Source organism: Leptopilina heterotoma, unplaced genomic scaffold (genome assembly GCF_015476425.1).
Source record: "Leptopilina heterotoma isolate Lh14 unplaced genomic scaffold, ASM1547642v1 Lhet_52, whole genome shotgun sequence".
Taxonomy (NCBI): Eukaryota; Metazoa; Arthropoda; class Insecta; order Hymenoptera; family Figitidae; genus Leptopilina; species Leptopilina heterotoma.
In genome coordinates, this window is record NW_025111114.1 from 4,648,419 (window position 1) to 4,668,276 (window position 19,858).

A 19,858-nucleotide genomic window follows, 5' to 3' on the forward strand; every position below is an offset into this window, starting at 1 on the left:
TCATTGTTTGTCACGTGATACAAAATGGCCGCCGTAGTACAGTGACAGGAAATGTGTGTGTGTGCGCAAATTTGACACAAAAATTATTATTTTAAATTTTATTTATCTCAATATTTTCCTCAAAATAGATATTGATCAAGTAGATAGTTTATAAATCTAATAAACATTTACCATAGACATCAATAATGGTTTGTTGAATGACAATCTAAATTTTATATTACAAAATTTAATTATAATTAATACAATTATACATAGCATTGTAGTCATGCACCTTGAATACGTATTTTAAAAATACATATCATTTTTTTAAATATCAAATTTATTATTTGAAAGGTTATATTTCTATTACAGAGTGTCACACTTCACACTGACGTAGGAGACATTAAAATAGAATTGTTTTGCGAAATGTGTCCTAAAACTTGCGAGGTATATTTTTTTGATTTTAACTAAAACTTATTTATTTTTTTTTCTTTCATTGAAAATTTCATTATTTTTTTTTAGAATTTCCTAGCACTTTGCGCTATTGACTACTATAATAATTGTACATTTCATCGAAATATCAAAAGTTTTATGGTACAAACAGGCGATCCGTTACAAACCGGAAAAGGAGGAACCTCTATTTGGAATAGAAAATTCGAGGATGAATTTAAAGAGGAGTTAAAGCATAATACTAGAGGTCTTGTTTCGATGGCTAACAATGGACCAAATACGAACGGAAGTCAATTTTTTATAACATACGGTCCACAGCCTCACCTTGATTTAAAGTACACTTTATTTGGAAAGTAAGTCATCTTCCCAAAAGAATTAAAATTAACCAATTTTTTTTTTAAATTGAAAAAAAATTAGTTTGACAGAATTGTTGATTAAAACGATTAAAATTAACGATTTTCAAAGATTTTAATTTGAAAACTTATTAAAAATTTAATTATTTCGAAAAAAAAATTGCCTGTTGTAACTTCTACGAAATTCAATTATTTTTTAGAGTTTTTAACTAAATTATTAATTAAATTATTCTCTAAATAAATTTTTTTCATCATTTTCAGAAAATTCTTCTCTAAATTAATTATTTTTCAATATTATTCAGAGAATTCTTCTAGAAATCAATTATTATAGTAACTTTATTAATTTACCTGTTACTTAATTCTTAAAATATATTATGAATTTATTCTAAAATTGATTAGATATTCAAATAAAAATAATACTTTTATTTGAGAATTTCTTTAAATGTAAAATTATTCGAAAATATGAATAACTTCTTTTTTAAATAAATACTAAATTCATTATTATTTTTCCATGATGAATTAAGATTTTCAAAAATAACAATTCGAAACCTTTTGAAATTTAATAATTTATGAAAATTTCTACTGTAGCTTCTTCGAAATTATTTTCATGATTTTTAATTCAATTTTCTGGAATTTTTCACTAAAATACTTCTGTAAATTAAATTTTAAATTTAAATTTTCTAAATTCTTCTCAATTTTCGAGAATTTTTAACTAAAATTCTTTTCTAAATAAATTATTATTTTTATAATAATTAAATATTTACTGAAAAGTTGAACTAATTTCAAAAGAATTTGAATTAAAATTTTTCCAAAAACCAAGTTCCACAAAATTTGAAATTAAATTCATTTAAAATTCGAAATTTTCTAAAATTGATAATTCATAAAAATTGCTACTGTAACTTTTTTAAAATTATTTTCATGATTTCAATTCAATTTTCAGGAATTTTGAACTAAAATTCTTTTCGAAATCAATTATTTTTATAATAATTAAATATTTATTACAAAATTGAACTAATTTCAAAAGGATTTGAATTAAAATTTTTCCAAAAAACCAAGTTGAACAAAATTTTCAATTAAATTCATTCAAAATTTGAAATCTTCTAAAATTTCAAACTGAATCCTTTTGAAAATTGATATTCATAAAAATTGCTTCTGTAACTTCTTGGAAATTATTTTCATGATTTCAATTCAATTTTCAGGAATTTCAAACTAAAATTCTTTTTGAAATCAATTATTTATATAATAATTGAATATTTATTGAAAAATTGAACTAATTTCAAAAGAATTTGAATTAAAATTTTTCCAAAAACCAAGTTCAACAAAATTTTCAATTAAAATCATTCAAAATTCGAAATTTTCTAAAATTTTAAATTGAAACCTTTTGAAAATTGATAATTTATCAAAATTGCTATTATAATTTCTTTCAACTATATTTGACAAAATTCGTAGAGAATTCAATTATTCAAAAAATAAAGAAAGTTCACGTAAATTAATTTTGAAATTCACTTGTTTACAATTCAAATTTACTATAAATTTCGATTATTCTGAAATTTTTTAATTAAATATATATTCAAAAATAAAAAATTCAGAATGATTTCAAAAAATGTAATAAGAATTTTTCTATAAAAATTAGTTGTACATAATTGTTAATTAAAAGTATGAAAAATTCCGATTTTCAAAGATTTGAGTTTGAAACCTTTTTAAAATTCAATTTTAGTAGAAATTAAAAATCATTGAATGGAGAAAAATTTTTCAAAATAATTGAATTTCAGCGAAGAATTTTAATACTTTCGAAAAAATAATTGAATTTGTTTGATGAATATTGCTAATTATGAAAATAATTGAATTTGTTTGATGAATATTGCTAATTATGAAAATAATTGAATTTTGCTAAGAATTTTATTAAATCCCTGAAAATAATTGAATTTTGCTAAGAATTTTATTAAATCCCTGAAAATAATTGAATTTTGCTAAGAATTTTATTAAATCCCTGAAAATAATTGAATTTTGCTAAGAATTTTATTAAATCCCTGAAAATAATTGAATTTTGCAAAGAATTTTATTAAACTCTTGAAAATAATTGAATTTCTGAGAAGAATTTTGTTATTTACCAAGATAATTGAATTCTTTCGAAGAATTGCGTTAAAACATCTTCCCAATATTTTTCGAAACTGAAAAATTGATTTTTTTTGTCCTTTTTCCAGAGTCATCGACGGAATGGACACTTTGGATCAATTAGAAAAATTGCCGGTAAATCCAAAAAATTACAAACCACTAACAGAGACTCGAATAAATAGTGTTACGATACACGCAAATCCTTTAGCAGGATGAAAAAAAAATAGTGATAATTAACGGTAAGAGAAATATTTTCTTTTATTATAAACATCTATTGACAATTTCCTTATTTTTCGAAATTAAAAAAAAAGAATTTTTAAACAATAACAAATATTCTGAACTTGATATTTACATATTTGGATTTTTATACTGAATTTTCAGTCTGTGATTATGGGGATCAAAAGGACTTTCTACATACAATTGTGCCTCGTATTTTTTACCCATAATTTCAATTTCATATTCTCCTGATTCTAAAAATTTGTCTGTTACAAAATCGCCTTTTGGATGACTGACGTATCTGTAAATATAGGAAATTTTTATTTTTTTTGTTTACGGGGACAATTTATATAATTCACTCACCCTTGACCAATGCTTTTCTCTAGAGTGTAGGCGTAATCTCCTTGTCTCAAATAACCAACAATTACTCCATTTCTATATATTGTTTCTAATCCCCAAACTGGTATTTGTCTAATAATAAAATTTACAAATTTTATTCTTTATTAAGAAATAGATTTCAAATAATTAATTTCTTTCGTTTAATAATTTTGTTGCCTCCTCAAGGAAGCATTTTTTTGATTAAAGGAACTTACTCTTTGATTAAAAAGTGGGCGATTCGTTTTTTTACTCCATTTTCTTTAAGTTTGTTTACTTTTTCATTTCCCAAGTAAGCACCTTTTCTTCTGCACATAAAAGAGAGTCCAGCTTCGATTGGATTATCATCTGATCTTAAATCGTAACCCCACAGAGGATATCCTGACAATTCAATTATTTCGATCAATTTTTCGATAAATAGTTATTAGTTAATTGCCCTAATTATAACTTAATTGGTTAATTTTCACTTCTACCTTTTTCTCTTCGCAAACTATAGAGAGATCTAAATCCAGCGAGTTTTAGTGACGATCCACCTGCTCGTCTCAATGAATTATAAACACTTTCGCATGAATCTAAAGGAATATGAATTTGATAGCCAAGTTCACCAACTTCAGTGAAACGTAAAACTCTTGTTAATTTTCCATTGATTTTCACTAAAGTCGAATGTGAAAATGATAATTCCTCATCACCAATTTCAGTGTCAGCAACTTTTTCCAGAATCTTTCGACTGAAATTAACTTTAAATAACTTTTTGTTTAATTATTATTAATTAATAATTTGAGAAAAAAAAAATAGAAAATGATTTTTTTTTTTGTAAAAATATTTTACCTCTCTGGACCTTCAATACTTAAAATTCCAATTTGATCAGTTGCTGTGTGTAAACTGACGTGAAATTCTTTTCTCTTGATTATTTCTCTCATATGGGCCCAAGTGTGATAAGCGGACATTCCACTTGTTACTAATAATTAGATTAATGTCAATATTTGTTAAATTTACCTTTAATGCTAATTATTTTAATATAATTAATTTAATGCTAATTAAAATGAATTTGTCATTACTGACTGCATTAAATTTATCATCATTTAAGGATATTTTAAGAAATATTTTTATTACAAGGTTGCCACGCAAACGGAACCAGGAAACCTGGAAATGTCAGGGAATTTTCTAAACCTTGAAAAAACCTGGAAAAGTCAGGGAATTTTTATCGAAATCCTGGAAAATTGTTGTATTCTAAAGTTATTGTGTTTATTCTTGAAATTTAATTGAAACAATTACAAATGATTCCAGAAGTTCAATTATTTTCAAAAGTTTAAAAATTCTTCTCAGAAATTCAATTATTTTCAAAAACTATCCTCAATTCAATGATTTTTATTATCTACTATTTTAATAATAATTCCTAAAAGAATTCAATTAGTTAAAAAAAATTTTAATAAATTTCTACGCAAACATTTCATTGTTTTCATAAATAATAAAAATTTCCCAGGAATTCATTTTATTTAAAAATTATTTTTATAAATAATAACATTTTTTACAGGAATTCAATTATTTTCTTAAATAATAAAACTCATTGAATACTTTCAATTATTTTCGATACAATTTTAATGGAATTCCTCGCAAAAAAAATTTTCTCTTTTAAAAATTTTATTAAAATTTATCAAAGAAATTCAATTATTTTAAAAACCTTTGTCTATATTTTCAAATACATTTTTAATTAAATTTCTTCAAAGAATTGAATTATTTTCAAAAATTTTAATAAAATTCTTTGTAACAATTCAATTTGTTTCAAAATAATTTTTATAAAATTCTTCGTAGAAATTTAAAAATTAAAAAATTTTATTAAAATTCGTCAGAAGAATTCAACTATTTAAAAATTTGTGTACCTATAAAATTCTTTATGAGAATTCAGTTTTAAGAAACATTTAAATATAAAATAAATAATTTATTTTTGTATTCAAATAATTGAATTCTCGTAGAATTATTTAATAAAAATTTATTTAAAAATTAATTTCAGTTAAAATTTTAGATTATGTTCGAAATTTAAAAAAAATTCTTGTCAAAATTTCAATTATTTTTATTAATAGGTAATAAAATTCTTCTCTTAAATTCAATTATTTGCAAGAATTGTAATAAAATTCTTGGCAGGATTTCCATTATTTCCAAAATTTTTAATAAAATCCTTCTCAAGAATTCAATTATTTCCAATTTTAATAAAATCTTTCTCAAGAATTCAATTATTCAATAATAAAATTCTTTAAAAGAATTCAATTACTTCCAAAAAATTTTAATAAAATTCAATATTAAAATCTTTAATTACAATAATTAAGGGGTTACGCCACCCTGAAATTTTCAAAAAAATTTATTTTTTTTTTTTTTGCTTAATTTCAAAGTTTATATTCTAACGAATATTTTGAGATGTCGCCGAAGACAATGTCTCACTAATTACAAAAGTTATGGTCATTAGAAGTCAGCGCGGTGGGGACGCGCCGAGAGCTGCTGGAAGCAGCGACTTTCTATTTTCGAATGGTCTAGGGGGCCCTTTCATGATTTAGGAAGGGTCCTTTTCATTGTATCCCTTCCATTCTTAAATAAAAAAAATTATGGCCCAGGAATTGCTGATTAAATAGTAAATTGAAAAATTTTCAAGTTATAATACACTAAAGTTCATTTTTTTCTTCTTTTGCGTTTTTCTCGAAACCACAATTTTCGAGACGGTGTACACGATAACTCAAAAACTATTCAATCGATTGACTTGAAAATTAATATACATCTTCCTAAATAGATTTTCCACAGAGTGACGTGGGATTTTTTTGATTGAATAATTTGAAAATTTTTTATCCAATTTTTTATACGGTAATTTTAGCCAAAAAAAAAATGTCAATTTTTGAAGTGCTTCCATTTGCGTAAAAAAATTTTTTTTTTAAAATGGCTTCGTCACTCTGTTCAAAATTTATCACTTTTTAAGAAAAATATTGTTTTACTTGTTTCTGACAAAAATTGAACTGCCAATCATGTACACCATCAAGGAGTGCTCCGGAAAAATTGATCCACGCCAATAGTTATATCTCCGCCATTTTTAATTAAAAACAATTTTTTTTTTAAATATTTATAAAGCTCAATATATGTACTAAAGCATCAATAAATGTAAAGAAGTCCTACCTGAAACAGTTTTATCAAAAAAATTCCTAAAAAACCATCCGATTTTCATGCGTTCAGGGTGGCGTAACCCCTTAACAAACTGAAGTAAAATTATTTTCAAAAAACTGCATTTATTTTCCTGAATTCAATGACTTTTAATTTCTACTATTTTATTAAAAATTTCCAAACGAATTCAATTATTTAAAAAAAAGTGTTGATAATTTCCTACTCAAACATTCAATTATTCAATAAAATATTTATTTTTTTATTTAAATAATTGAATTCTCGTAGAATTTTCTTTCATACATTTAATTAAGAATTCTATGCAATTAATTTTTTTTAAAAGTTTAAATGAATTCTTTTTTAATTATTTGAAGTTTTTAATTTATAATATATTTTTTTGAAGAATGTCAGAATAATCGAAATTTCGTAAAATAAATTGTAAACAAAAGTATTTGAAAATTCTCAAAGAACTTTTTCAAAAATTATTTTAAAAAAATAATTGACTTAAAGAAGAAGTTTAGTTGAAAATTCTAGAAATGAATAATCGAAATAATGGAAATAATTTTTGAAAAAGTTACAGTATCGACTCGGACTAATCGCTTTCTTCATGTTTTATAATAATTAAAACTTGTTACTTTGAATATAGATTTTCAAAAGTTTAAAACTTTTGAAAATCTTAATTTCTATGAAAAATAATAATGATTAAATATTTATTTAAAAATAAAGTTCTTTAGAGTCAGGAAAATAGTCAAAGTTTTGTCTGAAAATCAGGGAGTCATTTAATTTGGTAAAATAAAAATATAGTTTTAAAAACCTGGAAAAATTCCATTTTTTAACTTGGAAATGTCAGGGAATTTGAAAAGAGCAAAATCTTATTTAATTAATTAATTTGTTTATTTTTTTTTATAGTTACCAATGTAGAGTGCCTTTCCTTGAAAAATTGGATCTATAACACCAGCAGATCCGGCGGAAATAGCAGTGACGGTGCAATTTGCTTCAACGCCTCCTTTATCGTTTAACATACAAGTGTCGACGGTCTCGTTCATTTTGACATTTGTATCGGAAATAAAGAGATAATCCGCCGCTTTCTGAACGTCGGGACCACAAAGGTAAAATTTACCAAAATATGATAAATCGAACAAGGCTGCTTTATTTCTACAAGCGAGTGCCTCTTCCTTTATCTGTATTTTATTTTTTAATTATTAAAAATTATTTTCAATATCAAATTTTTCAATTTCGAAATATGTGACGCACGGCGACGGAAGCTTAGCTCACAAAATGTTCATGTTTCCTTTATTAATTAAAATTTTGTATTCGATTTTGAATTTTCTGATCTAAAAATTTAAGTTTTATTTATTTATATACTAAACAGTAACGAGAAATGATTTTTGCTTCTCAAAAACTATCGGAAATAAAAATAGAGCTGAAAGGTACTTTTTGTTGCCTAGCGTCACATATTGTGTGAATTTTCAAAAATATAATTTAAACTAACAATATCGTGATACTTGGAAAATGTGAATTGATAATCGCCCTCCAATATAGATGGATATTTATTATTTTCATTCTTCGACGATCCATAACTTCCACAATAATCATAAGGCTCTATTGTGATATTTTCATTTTCCAAAAAGAAGGCCGGCTTCTCCCAACCTTGACTCTCTTCCATTATTGCTCCCTCTTTTACCAGCAACTAAAAAATAGTACAAAAATAAATAATTAGCAATTTTTATTCAACTGAGAATTTATGCAGCTGAGCAATTAATTTTTTTTTTACAATCGTCTATCAAACCTTGTGAAATGGACCAGTCTTGAAATTTCTCCCACTCAATGGTTGATCGTGAGGAAAAACGGTACTGTAATTCTTCACATAGGCCTCGTGTGATCTTTCATTTGCCCAAATTGCATCTTTCATCTGTTCCGGAGTAAATCTATATAAAAATAACTATTTTTAAAAGTTTATAATTTCTAAATTAAATATTTAGTAAATTCTTCCACAATTATTTAATAAATTAATTTTTTCGATTTTTTGAATTTATAATTAATTTATTGTTTATAATTTCTTTTTTCTAATCTAAGGCTTTGCACTCATCTACTAAAACCTACTATTTGCTCATTTTTTTACGATTAGCTACTATTTGGAGACTTTTTTTAAAATGTGTGACACTAAAAACTACTTTTACCTTCTTTTTTTTTAAATTTTGACAAATTTAAATCTGCTAATACGTAGGTACTAGAAATAATTAAACTATTCTTTCAAATTTTCATAAAATTATTCTAAAATTCAATTGAATTTTTGGAAATAATTATTTCCAAAAATTTTAATAAAATCCTTCGCAAGAATTCAATTATTCAATAACAAAATTCTTTAAAAGAATTCAATTATTTCTAAAAAAAATTTTAATAAAATTTAATATTAAAATCTTTAATTACAATAATTAACAAACTCAAGTAAAATTATTTTTAAAAAAACTACATTATTTTCAAATAATTCAATTATTAAAAAATAATTCAATTATTTCTTAAAAATAAAATTATTATAATTACAATTTTTAACAAAATCGATTATTTAAAAAAAATTTAAAGAAATTCTTCAAAACAATTCAATTATTTACAAAAATTTTAAGGAAATGTTTTGGAATTTAATTATTTTTAAAAATGATGATAAACTTATTTAGAAGAATTCAATTATTTTAATAAACAAACAAAAATTTTCGCGAGAATTCAATTATTTCTAATAAATAAACAAAAATTTTCGCGAGAATTCAATTATTTTTAATACAATTTTAATTGAGTTCGAGAAATTTAATTAAAATTGAATTGAAAATAATTTAAATCCTGCAAAGTACTTTATTTTTTAAGAAAATAATTAAATAAAAAATAATAAAATTTCTAAAAATGTAGTTTCAACTGTTTTGAACAAAAAATTTTAATTCTTTTGACGAATTTACTTAAAATTGAATTGAAATTAATTGAATTATTTTAAAGAATTTTATTACAATTTTTGAAAATAACTCAATTCTGTGAAGGAATTTTATTTTTTGAAAATGATTTAATTATTTCATGAAATTTTATGAAAATTTAAAAAGAAAATCACAAAATTTTATTGAAATTGTATTGGAAATAATTGAATTTTATAATTTATTAAAATAATTGAATTCTTGACAAGAGTTGCATTCAAATTTTTTAAAAATAAATTAATTGTTTCGAAGAAAATCAAACTTTTTTTCGTGAATTTGAGTTTAAAATGCATTAAAAATAATTGAATTCTTTCAGGAACTTTTATTGCAATTTTTAAAATAATTGAATTCCTACGAAAATTTTATTTTTTATGAAATTAATTGAATTATTCCAAAAAGTTTCTTGAAACTTTTTTGAAATAATTGAATTCTATCAAGGAATTTTTATTTAAATTGTTTTAAAAATAATTCAATTCGTCCGAAGACTTTTTGTAAATAATTTAATTGTTTCCAAGAAAGTTAATATATTTTGTTAATATTTTTTTAATATTTTTTTTATTGTTTTAAAAATAATTGAATTCCGCCGAAGACTTTTTGTAAAATAATTTAATTGTTTCGAAGAAAATTAATATTTTTTCGAGAAATTTTGTTAAAATTGTAATGAAAATAATTGAATTCTTTCAGGAATTTTTATTGCAATTTTTTTAAATAATTGAAGTCATACGAGAATTATTTTCAAAAGTTTCATTAAAATTACTTGAAAGAAATCAATTATTTTCAAAAATTTCGAGAAAATTCTTATTCAATTTTAATCAATTATTCTATCAATTATTTATTTTTGTACTTAAATAAGTGAATTCTTGTGGAACTTTTTCGTAAAAATTGATTTGAAAATGAATTTTAGTTACAATTTTAAATTTTAATTGAATGTTAAAAATTCTTTTTAATACAAATTTTTAGAAATAGATAAATTTCAAAAAGCTTTTAAATTAAAATTATTTAAAATTTTAGTTCCTGTGGAAAAATAAGTTAGTGTTTAATATATTTCTCGAATACAAGTTATTCAAGTATAAATAATTTAATTTAGAAATTATATGCAAAAAAGGAACCTTTTAAAAAATTTTAATTAATTTTTTTTGAATATAGTAAAATTCTCGTCATATTTAAAAATGTTTTCTTTAAATTTCGAATTAATTGGAAATTTTGTCAAATTTAATTAAAATAAATTTTATATTTAAAAAAAATTTATTTTTTCACTTTGAAAAATTATTTTTAAAAATAATCTAACTTTTGAAGAATTCTGACCAAAAATTTGGAAAATAATTGAATGTGATAAAAATTTAGAATTGAAGTTATTACCAGGATAAGAAAAACAGTGAATATTTTTGTATGGAAATCAGGGAAATACAGAATCAAATTTTTGTCTTTTTTTTGTTAATAGAATAGAATTTTTTAGTCGTTAAATTAATTTTTTTGGTATCTATACTTTTTTACTACATTTTTAGTCTTAATGACACTTTTTGATACGTTTTTAAAACTAATTGAGTGCAAAGCCTGTAATCTAAATAATTCTATTTTGTGAAAAATAAATCTTTAGCAGAAACGTACCTTCGAATATCGTATTTGAACATATATTTTTCAGGACGACCATTTATTATCCAGTTTGATATTTGTTCTCCACATCCAGCTCCGAACATCATTCCCGCACTGTTATAACCGCAAGAATAGAAAAATCCCTCGCATCTTGGATCTTCTCCTGTGTTTTTTAATGAAAAAAATATTTTAACGATTAATTAATTAATATTTAAATGAAAAAATTCATTGAATTTAAGTGAAATAAATAAAACGAAAAAGTAAATAAAGAAAAAATAAGTAAATATAGAGAAAAAGAAGAAAAGCAAATAAAAAAATGGAAAATTTATAAAAAAAGGAATTAATTTAATTAATTAATTTAATTCACCCATAATTGGTTTATGATCGGGTGTAAAGCTCTCCGGACCACAAACGGTAGTTCTAATTCCAGTTGTCGACAATTTAGGAATTAATTTCACCATTGCTTCAATATGTGAATTAAATACATTCCAATCTAATTCGTACAGGCTAAATGAAAAATCTTTGGCAACCTAATACTCCAGTAAAGAAAGAGGAAATTTAAATGTACGTTTTTATAATTAATTGGTATTTAAAAAAAATTCTCTAAAACACTACTCACAGATTGTAATATAATAGGATTTGGTTCGTAACCTCCTATTGACATGGATTCACCTTGTGGTTTGATATAAATTTTTCCATCGTGATCTCGAATATTTGGCAGACCTTTCACATTTTTCATCGGTTCAGTGACAATATAGGCATGTTTCATTGGAATTAATGGTATTTCAACGCCAACCATTTTTGCAATATTCTTCGACCACGCGCCACAAGCATTTAAAATGCAATTTGTTTTTATTGTTCCATATGGTGTTTCGACGCCAGTTACTTTTTGCGAACCATATTCAGGTTTGTCGACTAAAATTCTCGTTACTGGACAATCTTCAAATACCTGTAAATTTTTTTAAATTTTTAATTTTATTACTTATTTTTTTACTTATTTTTTATTACTTATTTTATTATTGATATTGAATTAAATTAAATTGTTTTTGTTATTAATTAATTAAATTTCAATTAATTTGAAAATTTAACAACTCTAAAATATAAAAATAGTTACTCTAAAATAAAAAATAGTTAATTCTAGAAATTCTACTTATTATTCTAGAAAAACTAATTTTTATTACTGCAAAATATGGAAAAGTAATTATTAGTTTCGAAGAATTTTATTCAAAACTTTTAAAAATATAATTCTTTCAAGAAATTTAATTAGAATTTTACTGAACGTAATACTGAAATTAATTGAATTTTTCTAAAGAATTTTTTTTTATAATTTCTTACAATAATTGAATGCTTTCAAGGAATTTTAATAAAATTTTAAAAATGCTATTTGAATTTCATTAAGAAATTTTATTGAAACTGTACTGATAGTAATTGAATTCCTCCGAAGAATTTTATTGTTAAAAAAATTGAATTCTTGGGACGAATTTTATTCATATTTTTGAAAATAATTGAATTGTTTCAAAAAATTTCATTAAAATTTTTGAAAATTAAATTTTTTCAAGAAATTTGATTAAAAATAATATTGAAGCAATTATAAATTCTTTTGAGAAATTGAATTAAAATTCAATTGCAAATTATTAAATTCTTTTGAGAAATTTAATTAAAATTGAATTAAAAATTATTAAATTCTTTCGAGAAATTTAATTAAAAATAATTAAATAGAAAAATAATAAAATTTCTAATAATGTAGTTTGAATTGTTTCGAACAAAAATTTTAATTCTTTCGACAAATTTATTTAAAGTTAAACTATACTTATTTGAATTCTTTTAAAGAATTGTAATACAATTTTTTAGAATAACTCAATTCTTTCAAGGAATTTTTTTTTGAAAATAATTTAATTCTTTCATGGAATTTTATGAAAATTTACAAAGAAATTGATTAAATTTCCATTACAAATTTTTATTCAAATTGTATTGGAAATAATTGAATTCTGCCGAAGAATTTTATAGTTTATTAAAATAATTGAATTCTTGCCAAGATTTAAATTCAAATTTTTTGATAATAAATTAATTATTTCGAAGAAAACCAAATGTTTTTCGAGAAATTGAGTTAAAATTCCATTAAAAATAATTAAATTCTTTGAGGAACTTTTATTGCAATTTTTATAATAATTGAATTCCTATTTTTATTTATGAAATTAATTGAATTATTCCAAAAAGTTTATTGAAATTTTTTTAAGTAATTGAATTGTATTAAGAAATTTTTATTTAAATTGTTTTAAAAATAATTGAATTCGTCTGAAGACTTTCTGTAGATAATTTAATTGTTTCGAAGAAAATTAATATTTTTTGTTAATATTTTTAAAATATTTTTTTTTTGAAGAATTAACTTATTTTTAAAAATAGTAAAATTTTTTGCAAAAATTTAATTATTTTCTAAAATTTTAATAAATCCTTTGAAACAATTCAATTATTTTTATGAATAATAAAACTCTTTGCAGAAATTCAATTTTTAAACAATTTTTTAATATGTTTCTAATAAATTCAATTATTTTCTAAAATCTTAATAAATCCTTCAAAACAATTCAATTATTTTTATAAATAGTGAATTTCTTCGCAAGAATTCCATTATATTTATAAATAGTAAAATTCTTTGCAGAAATTTAATTATTTTCAAAACAATTTTAATTGAATTCCTCGGCAGAATTCAAACATTTCCATAAAATTCAATTATTTCCTAAAATTTTAATAAATTCTTCTAATCAATTCAACTATTTTTATAAATACTAAAATTCTTTATAGAAATTAAATTATTTTTAATTCAATTTAAATCAAATTACACAAAAGAATTCAATTATTTTCAAAAATTTCCAAAAAATTCAATTTTAACAAGAATTTAAAATTCTCTAAAAACAATTCAATTATTCTCAAAAGATTTAAAAAAATTCTATATGAAAATTAAACTACTTTCAATGCAATTTTTAAATATATTCATCAAAAAAATTGAAAGAATTCAATTATTTTCAAAAAATATCTAATAAAATTCTTTTGATGAATACAATCATTTTAAATATCCATAATTTTAATAAAATTCTTTACAGAAATTCAATTATTTTCGCAACAACTTTAATTCAATTTCTCGAAATAATTTAATTATTCTCAAATATTTCTATAAAATTCATTTATTTCCTAAAATTTTAATAAATTCTTCGGAACAATTCAATTATTTTTATAAATATTAAAATTCTTTGCAAAAATTAAATTATTTTTATAAATAATAGAATTCTTGTCAGGAATTCAATTATTTTCAATACAATTTTAATAAAATTCTTCTTCACAAAATTTAATTGCTTTCAAAATTTTCAATTAAAATTATTAAAGAAACTCCATTATTTGAAAAAAAATTCAAAGAAATTCTTCAATACAGTTTAATTAGGAGTTTTAAAAATTTTTATAAAATTCGTTGCGATTATTAATATAGATAATTAATTTATAAGTGATTTTTTTTAAATTTTTATTCTGAAATCATTCAAGAATTGAAGTTTCATATAAAAGTAAATGAAAAATAATTACCTTTGCTCCATTAGATTTTGCTGCTTGCATCAATGAATTGACCATCATTGCAGGATCAATGATACCATCGTTCGGTGAATAAAGAGCACCATAGAATGCATTTTCGTCCAATAGAGGAAATAATTTTTTCGCTTCCTCAGGCGATATTAGAGAGGATTCAACTCCAAAGGATTTTCCAATTGTATACAATCTTTTATATTCATCCATTCGCACCTGTAATTGTAAAATTATTATTTCCTCTCATATTCTCTTTTTGAAAAAATTTTCTCAATATTACAATTTTCATTTATTTTCATCATTTTCATTTCTTTAATTAAAATTAAAATTTAATTTAATTACTTTATCAATATTATAACTTTCTTTTATTTTTATAATTTTTATTTCTTTAATTAAAATTAAAATTAAAATTAAAATTTAATTTAATTTAATTACTTTATAAATATTATAATTTACTTTTATTTTCATCATTTTCATTTCCTTCATTAAAATTAAAATTCAATTCAATTCAATTAATTTAATTAATTTAATTTAAAGACTTTGATTATTTTCTCTTTTAATCAGAATGTAAAAAAAATATACAATTATTTTTGAATACCTTATTGTGGGCTATAAATATTCCTCCATTTCTGATCCATCCTGGACTAATTCCCGTTTCTTTTTCTAAACTCTCGTATACTTTTTGCGAATTTCGAAGTAATTCCACTTCCAGATCGTTTGGTCGTAAACTCCAAACCATTCCAGCAGTATGCCATGTTGTACCGGATGTTAATTTTGATTTTTCGAGAAGAATTGCATTTTTTCCGCTTTTCGCCAAATTGTAGAGAGCATTACATCCGGCGCTACCACCACCTAAAAAATATTATTATTAATTATTTGTTTTGCATAAAAATTGCTAATTTCAAAATTTAAATATTAAATCTAAAAAAACAGAGCTTTTTTTTCTTTTTGAATAAAAATTGCCAATTTCAATTGTCAATTTAAAAATTAAAATTCTGAATCTTGTAATAAAAGAAAATATATAGAGCGAAATGAAATATTATCATTTAAAAATAATTCTTAATTTACCTTTATCATTCGCTATCTTTTATTGTAATTTTTTCTTTTTTTCAAAAAAGATAAAAATTCACACAGTACGTTAATCCAAGTTCATTACTAAACACGTGTGTTATGTAGATAATAATAGTTACATAATAATGTAGATTATTTTTCAAGCGCACTTTAGATCGAAATGTTTATTCATATTTTATTTGTTGACCGACACATTGTTCTTGAATATTGATAAAATTCTTTTTTACACTTTAGTCAAGTTGAATGAATAAAAAAAAAAAAACAAACAAACAAAAATCACACTGAACTCTTTTAGCTTTGTTTGAAAAATTCATGAAACAATTGAAATTGATTGTAAATCTTTTTTTCTTTTTCAGTTTTAAAAACAGGATTTCTTCAGTATTGAATTTTTCAAGAATATACTTTACCTATAATTACAACGTCAGCTGACTCCGGTAGATTCACAATTGCTGGAATATTTTCATTCGTCGTCGACTTCTTTTTATTGAGAAGAAACTTTTTCTCAATCCGATCACTCCATTTACTCAACTACAATGACAACAATTAAATTAATATTTTATTAATAATTTTATTAAATTAAAATTATTAAAATTATTACAATAATTTTATTAAATTAAAATTATTAAAATTAAGTCAGTAATTATTTATTTACGAAAATAGTAAAAAAAAAACATTTATTTTCTTTAAGACACATTTTTTTTCTCGATTTTTTTCTTACTTTATTATTGATATAAAAAATAATTTTTTCTTTCTTCCATTATATTGATAAATTGATAAAATTTGATAAAATTAAAAAGAAAAATTGATTAACTTATTGTTCTTCGATATAAATTAAAAAAAAAAAACAAAAAATGTCGAAAAATATTTTTAATTGTTTTGGAAAATTGTTTTTGATAAATACCTTGCTTTTCGAAAAACGATACATCCTGTCAAAAAGGATGTTTTATCCTTGAAAGTCTCCTTACAACTGGTTAACCACAAACTCGTCTTTGATCTTTTTTAAACATTATAAGTATTTTCATCCCGCTTATCAATCAATGCTCTGCAAACTGTTTATGACTAAAGCACGTTCTCGTTCATAAGGAATAATTAATACAAAAGAAAAGCACAATCTATAAAAAATAAAAAAATAATCAGCATTAATTGTAATGTATATTTTTAAAATACTGAAAAATAATACACTTGAATATTAAGAATATCAGAGAAAAAATAATCATCAGCATTCTTAATTTATATTTCTAAAATTCTGCAAAAATAATACATAGAATTTAAATTCTATTTTTAACTTCGATTTTATATTAAATGTATTTAAAATTTGTAATTTTATTGTTATTTTAAATAAACAAAATGGTAATATTTTATAATTTAAATATTTTTTTATCATTCAATTCAAAATGAATTATTAATTAATTATTATTATTACAATTTACGTAGAAGAAAGTTTGATAAAAATTTCTTTAACAAGGAAATTGTTAATTTAAAAACAAAAAAACACAATTCGCGGGAGATATTCGAAATGTTTTGATGCATTTGTCATCTTGGTTTGTCATATTTAAACTCCGTACAAAGGAAGATTGTATTTATATTTGCAAGAGGGGTCGATATCAAAATTATGATGCAACTAGATCGAAAAGAATCAAATTACAATCAAGTTTTTTTTTCTCTTCATTTTGTCTCTTTACTATTTATGATGTTTTTTTTTTTACTTATTCTTTGTTTTTATGCGCAAAAACAATGAAAAACATGTTTATAAATTTATTCCACATTATCGAAAAGGAAAACTTATTCATTTATTCATAATACTAAATATCGGAAGTATTTTGTAAACAAAAAAAAAGTCTAATTTTCTTTATTATTGAAATTTAATTTTTAATAATGTAATTAAATATTAAAATTTAATTTTAAATTAAATAATTTATTAAAATTTAACTTTTAATTATGTAATTAAATATTTTCATCTACTTGATTTTTAATGAATTAATAGAATCACAACAAAATTTGACAAATACAAAAATTACAATTAAACGATTAAACAAATTTTTTTCTAAAATAAACATTTTCAAAAAAATTCCCGAAGAGAGTAAAAAGAGGAAAATAATCAAAATTTTGTTTACATTTTTAATTCACTAAATACAAAAATATTTTGTTAATTAAAAATGTAAAAATTTTGATTATTTTTTTTATAAAAATATTTAGTTAATTAAAAATGTAAACCAAATTTTGATTACTTTTTTCTTCTACTCTTAATCTATTTTTAATTAATTAATACAATTACAACAAACAAATATAAAAAATAGAATTAAAGAATAATAATTGAAAAATAAATTTAAAAACTATAAAAAAATGTAAGACAATTGTTGACTATATTGTTTCGTGACAAATTCTGGGAAAATTCAAAGAATTAAACAAATTTTTATAAAGTAAACTTTTGCTTTAAAAATTTCTAAACAGTAAAAAGAAAAAAAATAATCAGAATTTTGTTTACATTTTGGCTCCCGAGGAAAGAAAACTTGAAAAGGGAAATTTAAATTTTACACAATTTATGGTTTAAAAAAATTTATATAAACAATGTTTGTAAACAAAATATTAAATGTAAAATAAATTTATAATATATATTTTTTATAATAACATAGTAAAAACATAACAAAAATATTCGGTTGATTTGTTTTCTATTTGTGGATGAAAAATATTGAAGTGAATTTTTTTTCGAGTTTTTTCGACAATATTTTGATAAAATTTAAATAGTAAAAATAAAAAAAGGCAAATATTAAAATGCAATCAAAAATAAACAAATAAACAAATACAAAACTAGATATTTAATTAATTAATAGAATTACAACAGACAAATTTGACAAATACAAAAAATACAATTAAACAATTAAACAAATTTTACGAAAATAAACATTTGTTTCAAAAAAATTCCCGAAAAGAGTAAAAAGAAAAAAAATTAAAATTTTGTTTACATTTCTAGTTAACTAAATGTAAAATTATTTAGTTAATTAAAAATGTAAACAAAATTTCGATTATTTTTCTCTAAATCTATTTTTAATTAATTAATAAAATTACAACAAACAAATATAAAAAATAGAATTAAACAAATTTTCCTAAAATAAACTTTTGCTTTAAAAATTTCTAAACAGTAAAAAGAAAAAAATAATCTTTTGTTTACATTTTGGCGCCAGAGGAAAGAAAACTTAAAAAGGGAAGTAACTCTAAATTTCACACAATTTACTGTTTAAAAAATGTTACAAACTATTTTTATAAACAAAAAATGTCCGATTAAATGTAAAATAAATTTATTAAATTTTTTTACGTATTAACATAGTAAGAATATAAAAAAATATTCGTTTGATTTGTTTTCTATTTATGGATTCGAGTGCTTTCGACAGTATTTTGATAAAAACGACGAAAAAATTTAAATAGTAAAAATAAAAAAAGGCAAATATTAGAATGCAATTAAAAATTACCAAATAAACAAAAACAAACGTAAAAAGAAATTATTGATCGAAGAAAATAATTGTAGTGAAATTGAAAAAATTGCTGTTATTAATACTCACAGTTTGTTATCAAATGTCGGAGCGCAAAGCGCGTTCGTTGATCTCCCGAGTGCGAAAGACAAAAAGCTTAAATGGATAAAAGATTCACGAATTCAAGATAAACATGTATATACAACATATACAATTGCATATAGATAGATCTATATGTATATTGTATGTATACATAGTGGTGACTGCAACTGAGTGACTGGTAGAGCAGGTTTTAAAATGAGTGTCGGCGACGTGAATTGATTGCAACCACTTGCCATACAAAGATGCGTATACATTCTTTAAACTTATTGCCACAATGTCACACACTAATAACCACACACTCTCTCGTTATTGTTTCTGCCGTCTGGTTTCATCGGATCCAATTTGTTCTTTTTTTTTCTCTTCTCTCCCAATCCTCATTGTTGTCCTCTCCTTCACAATTTATTCATCATCATCATCATCAGCCTCGTTTTCCTAAAATAAACTTTTGCTTTTTAAAAATTCTTCCAGAACGTAA

General features: G+C 21.8%; 2 protein-coding genes across 4 annotated transcripts; one reads left to right on the top strand and one right to left on the bottom strand.

The window, feature by feature from the left end:
- Nucleotides 1-5: 5 nt before the first annotated feature.
- Nucleotides 6-16,307, top strand: LOC122508054 (peptidyl-prolyl cis-trans isomerase-like 3). Of its 2 annotated transcripts, none has more exons than XM_043621140.1 (5): nucleotides 6-188; nucleotides 352-426; nucleotides 502-782; nucleotides 2,987-3,136; nucleotides 16,171-16,307. In XM_043621140.1, exons 1-4 carry the CDS (start codon nucleotides 186-188, stop codon nucleotides 3,111-3,113), a joined length of 486 nt encoding a protein of 161 aa, XP_043477075.1. In that variant the 5' UTR covers nucleotides 6-185; the 3' UTR covers nucleotides 3,114-3,136; nucleotides 16,171-16,307. The 2 variants fall into 2 exon arrangements, with proteins under 2 accessions (XP_043477075.1, XP_043477074.1); XM_043621139.1 differs by lacking the exon at nucleotides 16,171-16,307 and adding an exon at nucleotides 7,536-7,674 and having other exon boundaries at nucleotides 10-188.
- Nucleotides 3,131-19,757, bottom strand: LOC122508053 (sarcosine dehydrogenase, mitochondrial). 2 transcript variants are annotated; one of them, XM_043621137.1, is made up of 16 exons: nucleotides 19,372-19,757; nucleotides 16,716-16,926; nucleotides 16,222-16,342; nucleotides 15,342-15,595; nucleotides 14,747-14,959; nucleotides 11,796-12,125; nucleotides 11,544-11,706; nucleotides 11,192-11,339; nucleotides 8,416-8,554; nucleotides 8,119-8,316; nucleotides 7,540-7,807; nucleotides 4,317-4,446; nucleotides 3,962-4,215; nucleotides 3,707-3,869; nucleotides 3,477-3,584; nucleotides 3,131-3,414 (listed from the first exon to the last, which is right to left on the bottom strand). In XM_043621137.1, exons 2-16 carry the CDS (start codon nucleotides 16,737-16,739, stop codon nucleotides 3,246-3,248), a joined length of 2,682 nt encoding a protein of 893 aa, XP_043477072.1. In that variant the 5' UTR covers nucleotides 16,740-16,926; nucleotides 19,372-19,757; the 3' UTR covers nucleotides 3,131-3,245. The 2 variants fall into 2 exon arrangements, with proteins under 2 accessions (XP_043477072.1, XP_043477073.1); XM_043621138.1 differs by lacking the exon at nucleotides 19,372-19,757 and adding an exon at nucleotides 17,238-17,375.
- Nucleotides 19,758-19,858: the final 101 nt, after the last annotated feature.

What these genes read in the sequence shown, in the direction of transcription:
- LOC122508054 (XM_043621140.1), top strand. An exon ending in TGTGTCCTAAAACTTGCGAG is followed by an intron (nt 427 to 501) that starts GTATATTTTTTT and finishes ATTTTTTTTTAG; the next exon opens with AATTTCCTAGCACTTTGCGC. An exon ending in AAGTACACTTTATTTGGAAA is followed by an intron (nt 783 to 2,986) that starts GTAAGTCATCTT and finishes TCCTTTTTCCAG; the next exon opens with AGTCATCGACGGAATGGACA.
- LOC122508053 (XM_043621137.1), bottom strand. Translation starts at nt 16,739, where the DNA reads ATGTATCGTTTTTCGAAAAGCAAG. An exon ending in AGGAAAGGCACTCTACATTG is followed by an intron (nt 4,447 to 7,539) that starts GTAACTATAAAA and finishes TCTAATTATTAG; the next exon opens with TAACAAGTGGAATGTCCGCT. An exon ending in GAGAAAAGCATTGGTCAAGG is followed by an intron (nt 3,415 to 3,476) that starts GTGAGTGAATTA and finishes CTATATTTACAG; the next exon opens with ATACGTCAGTCATCCAAAAG.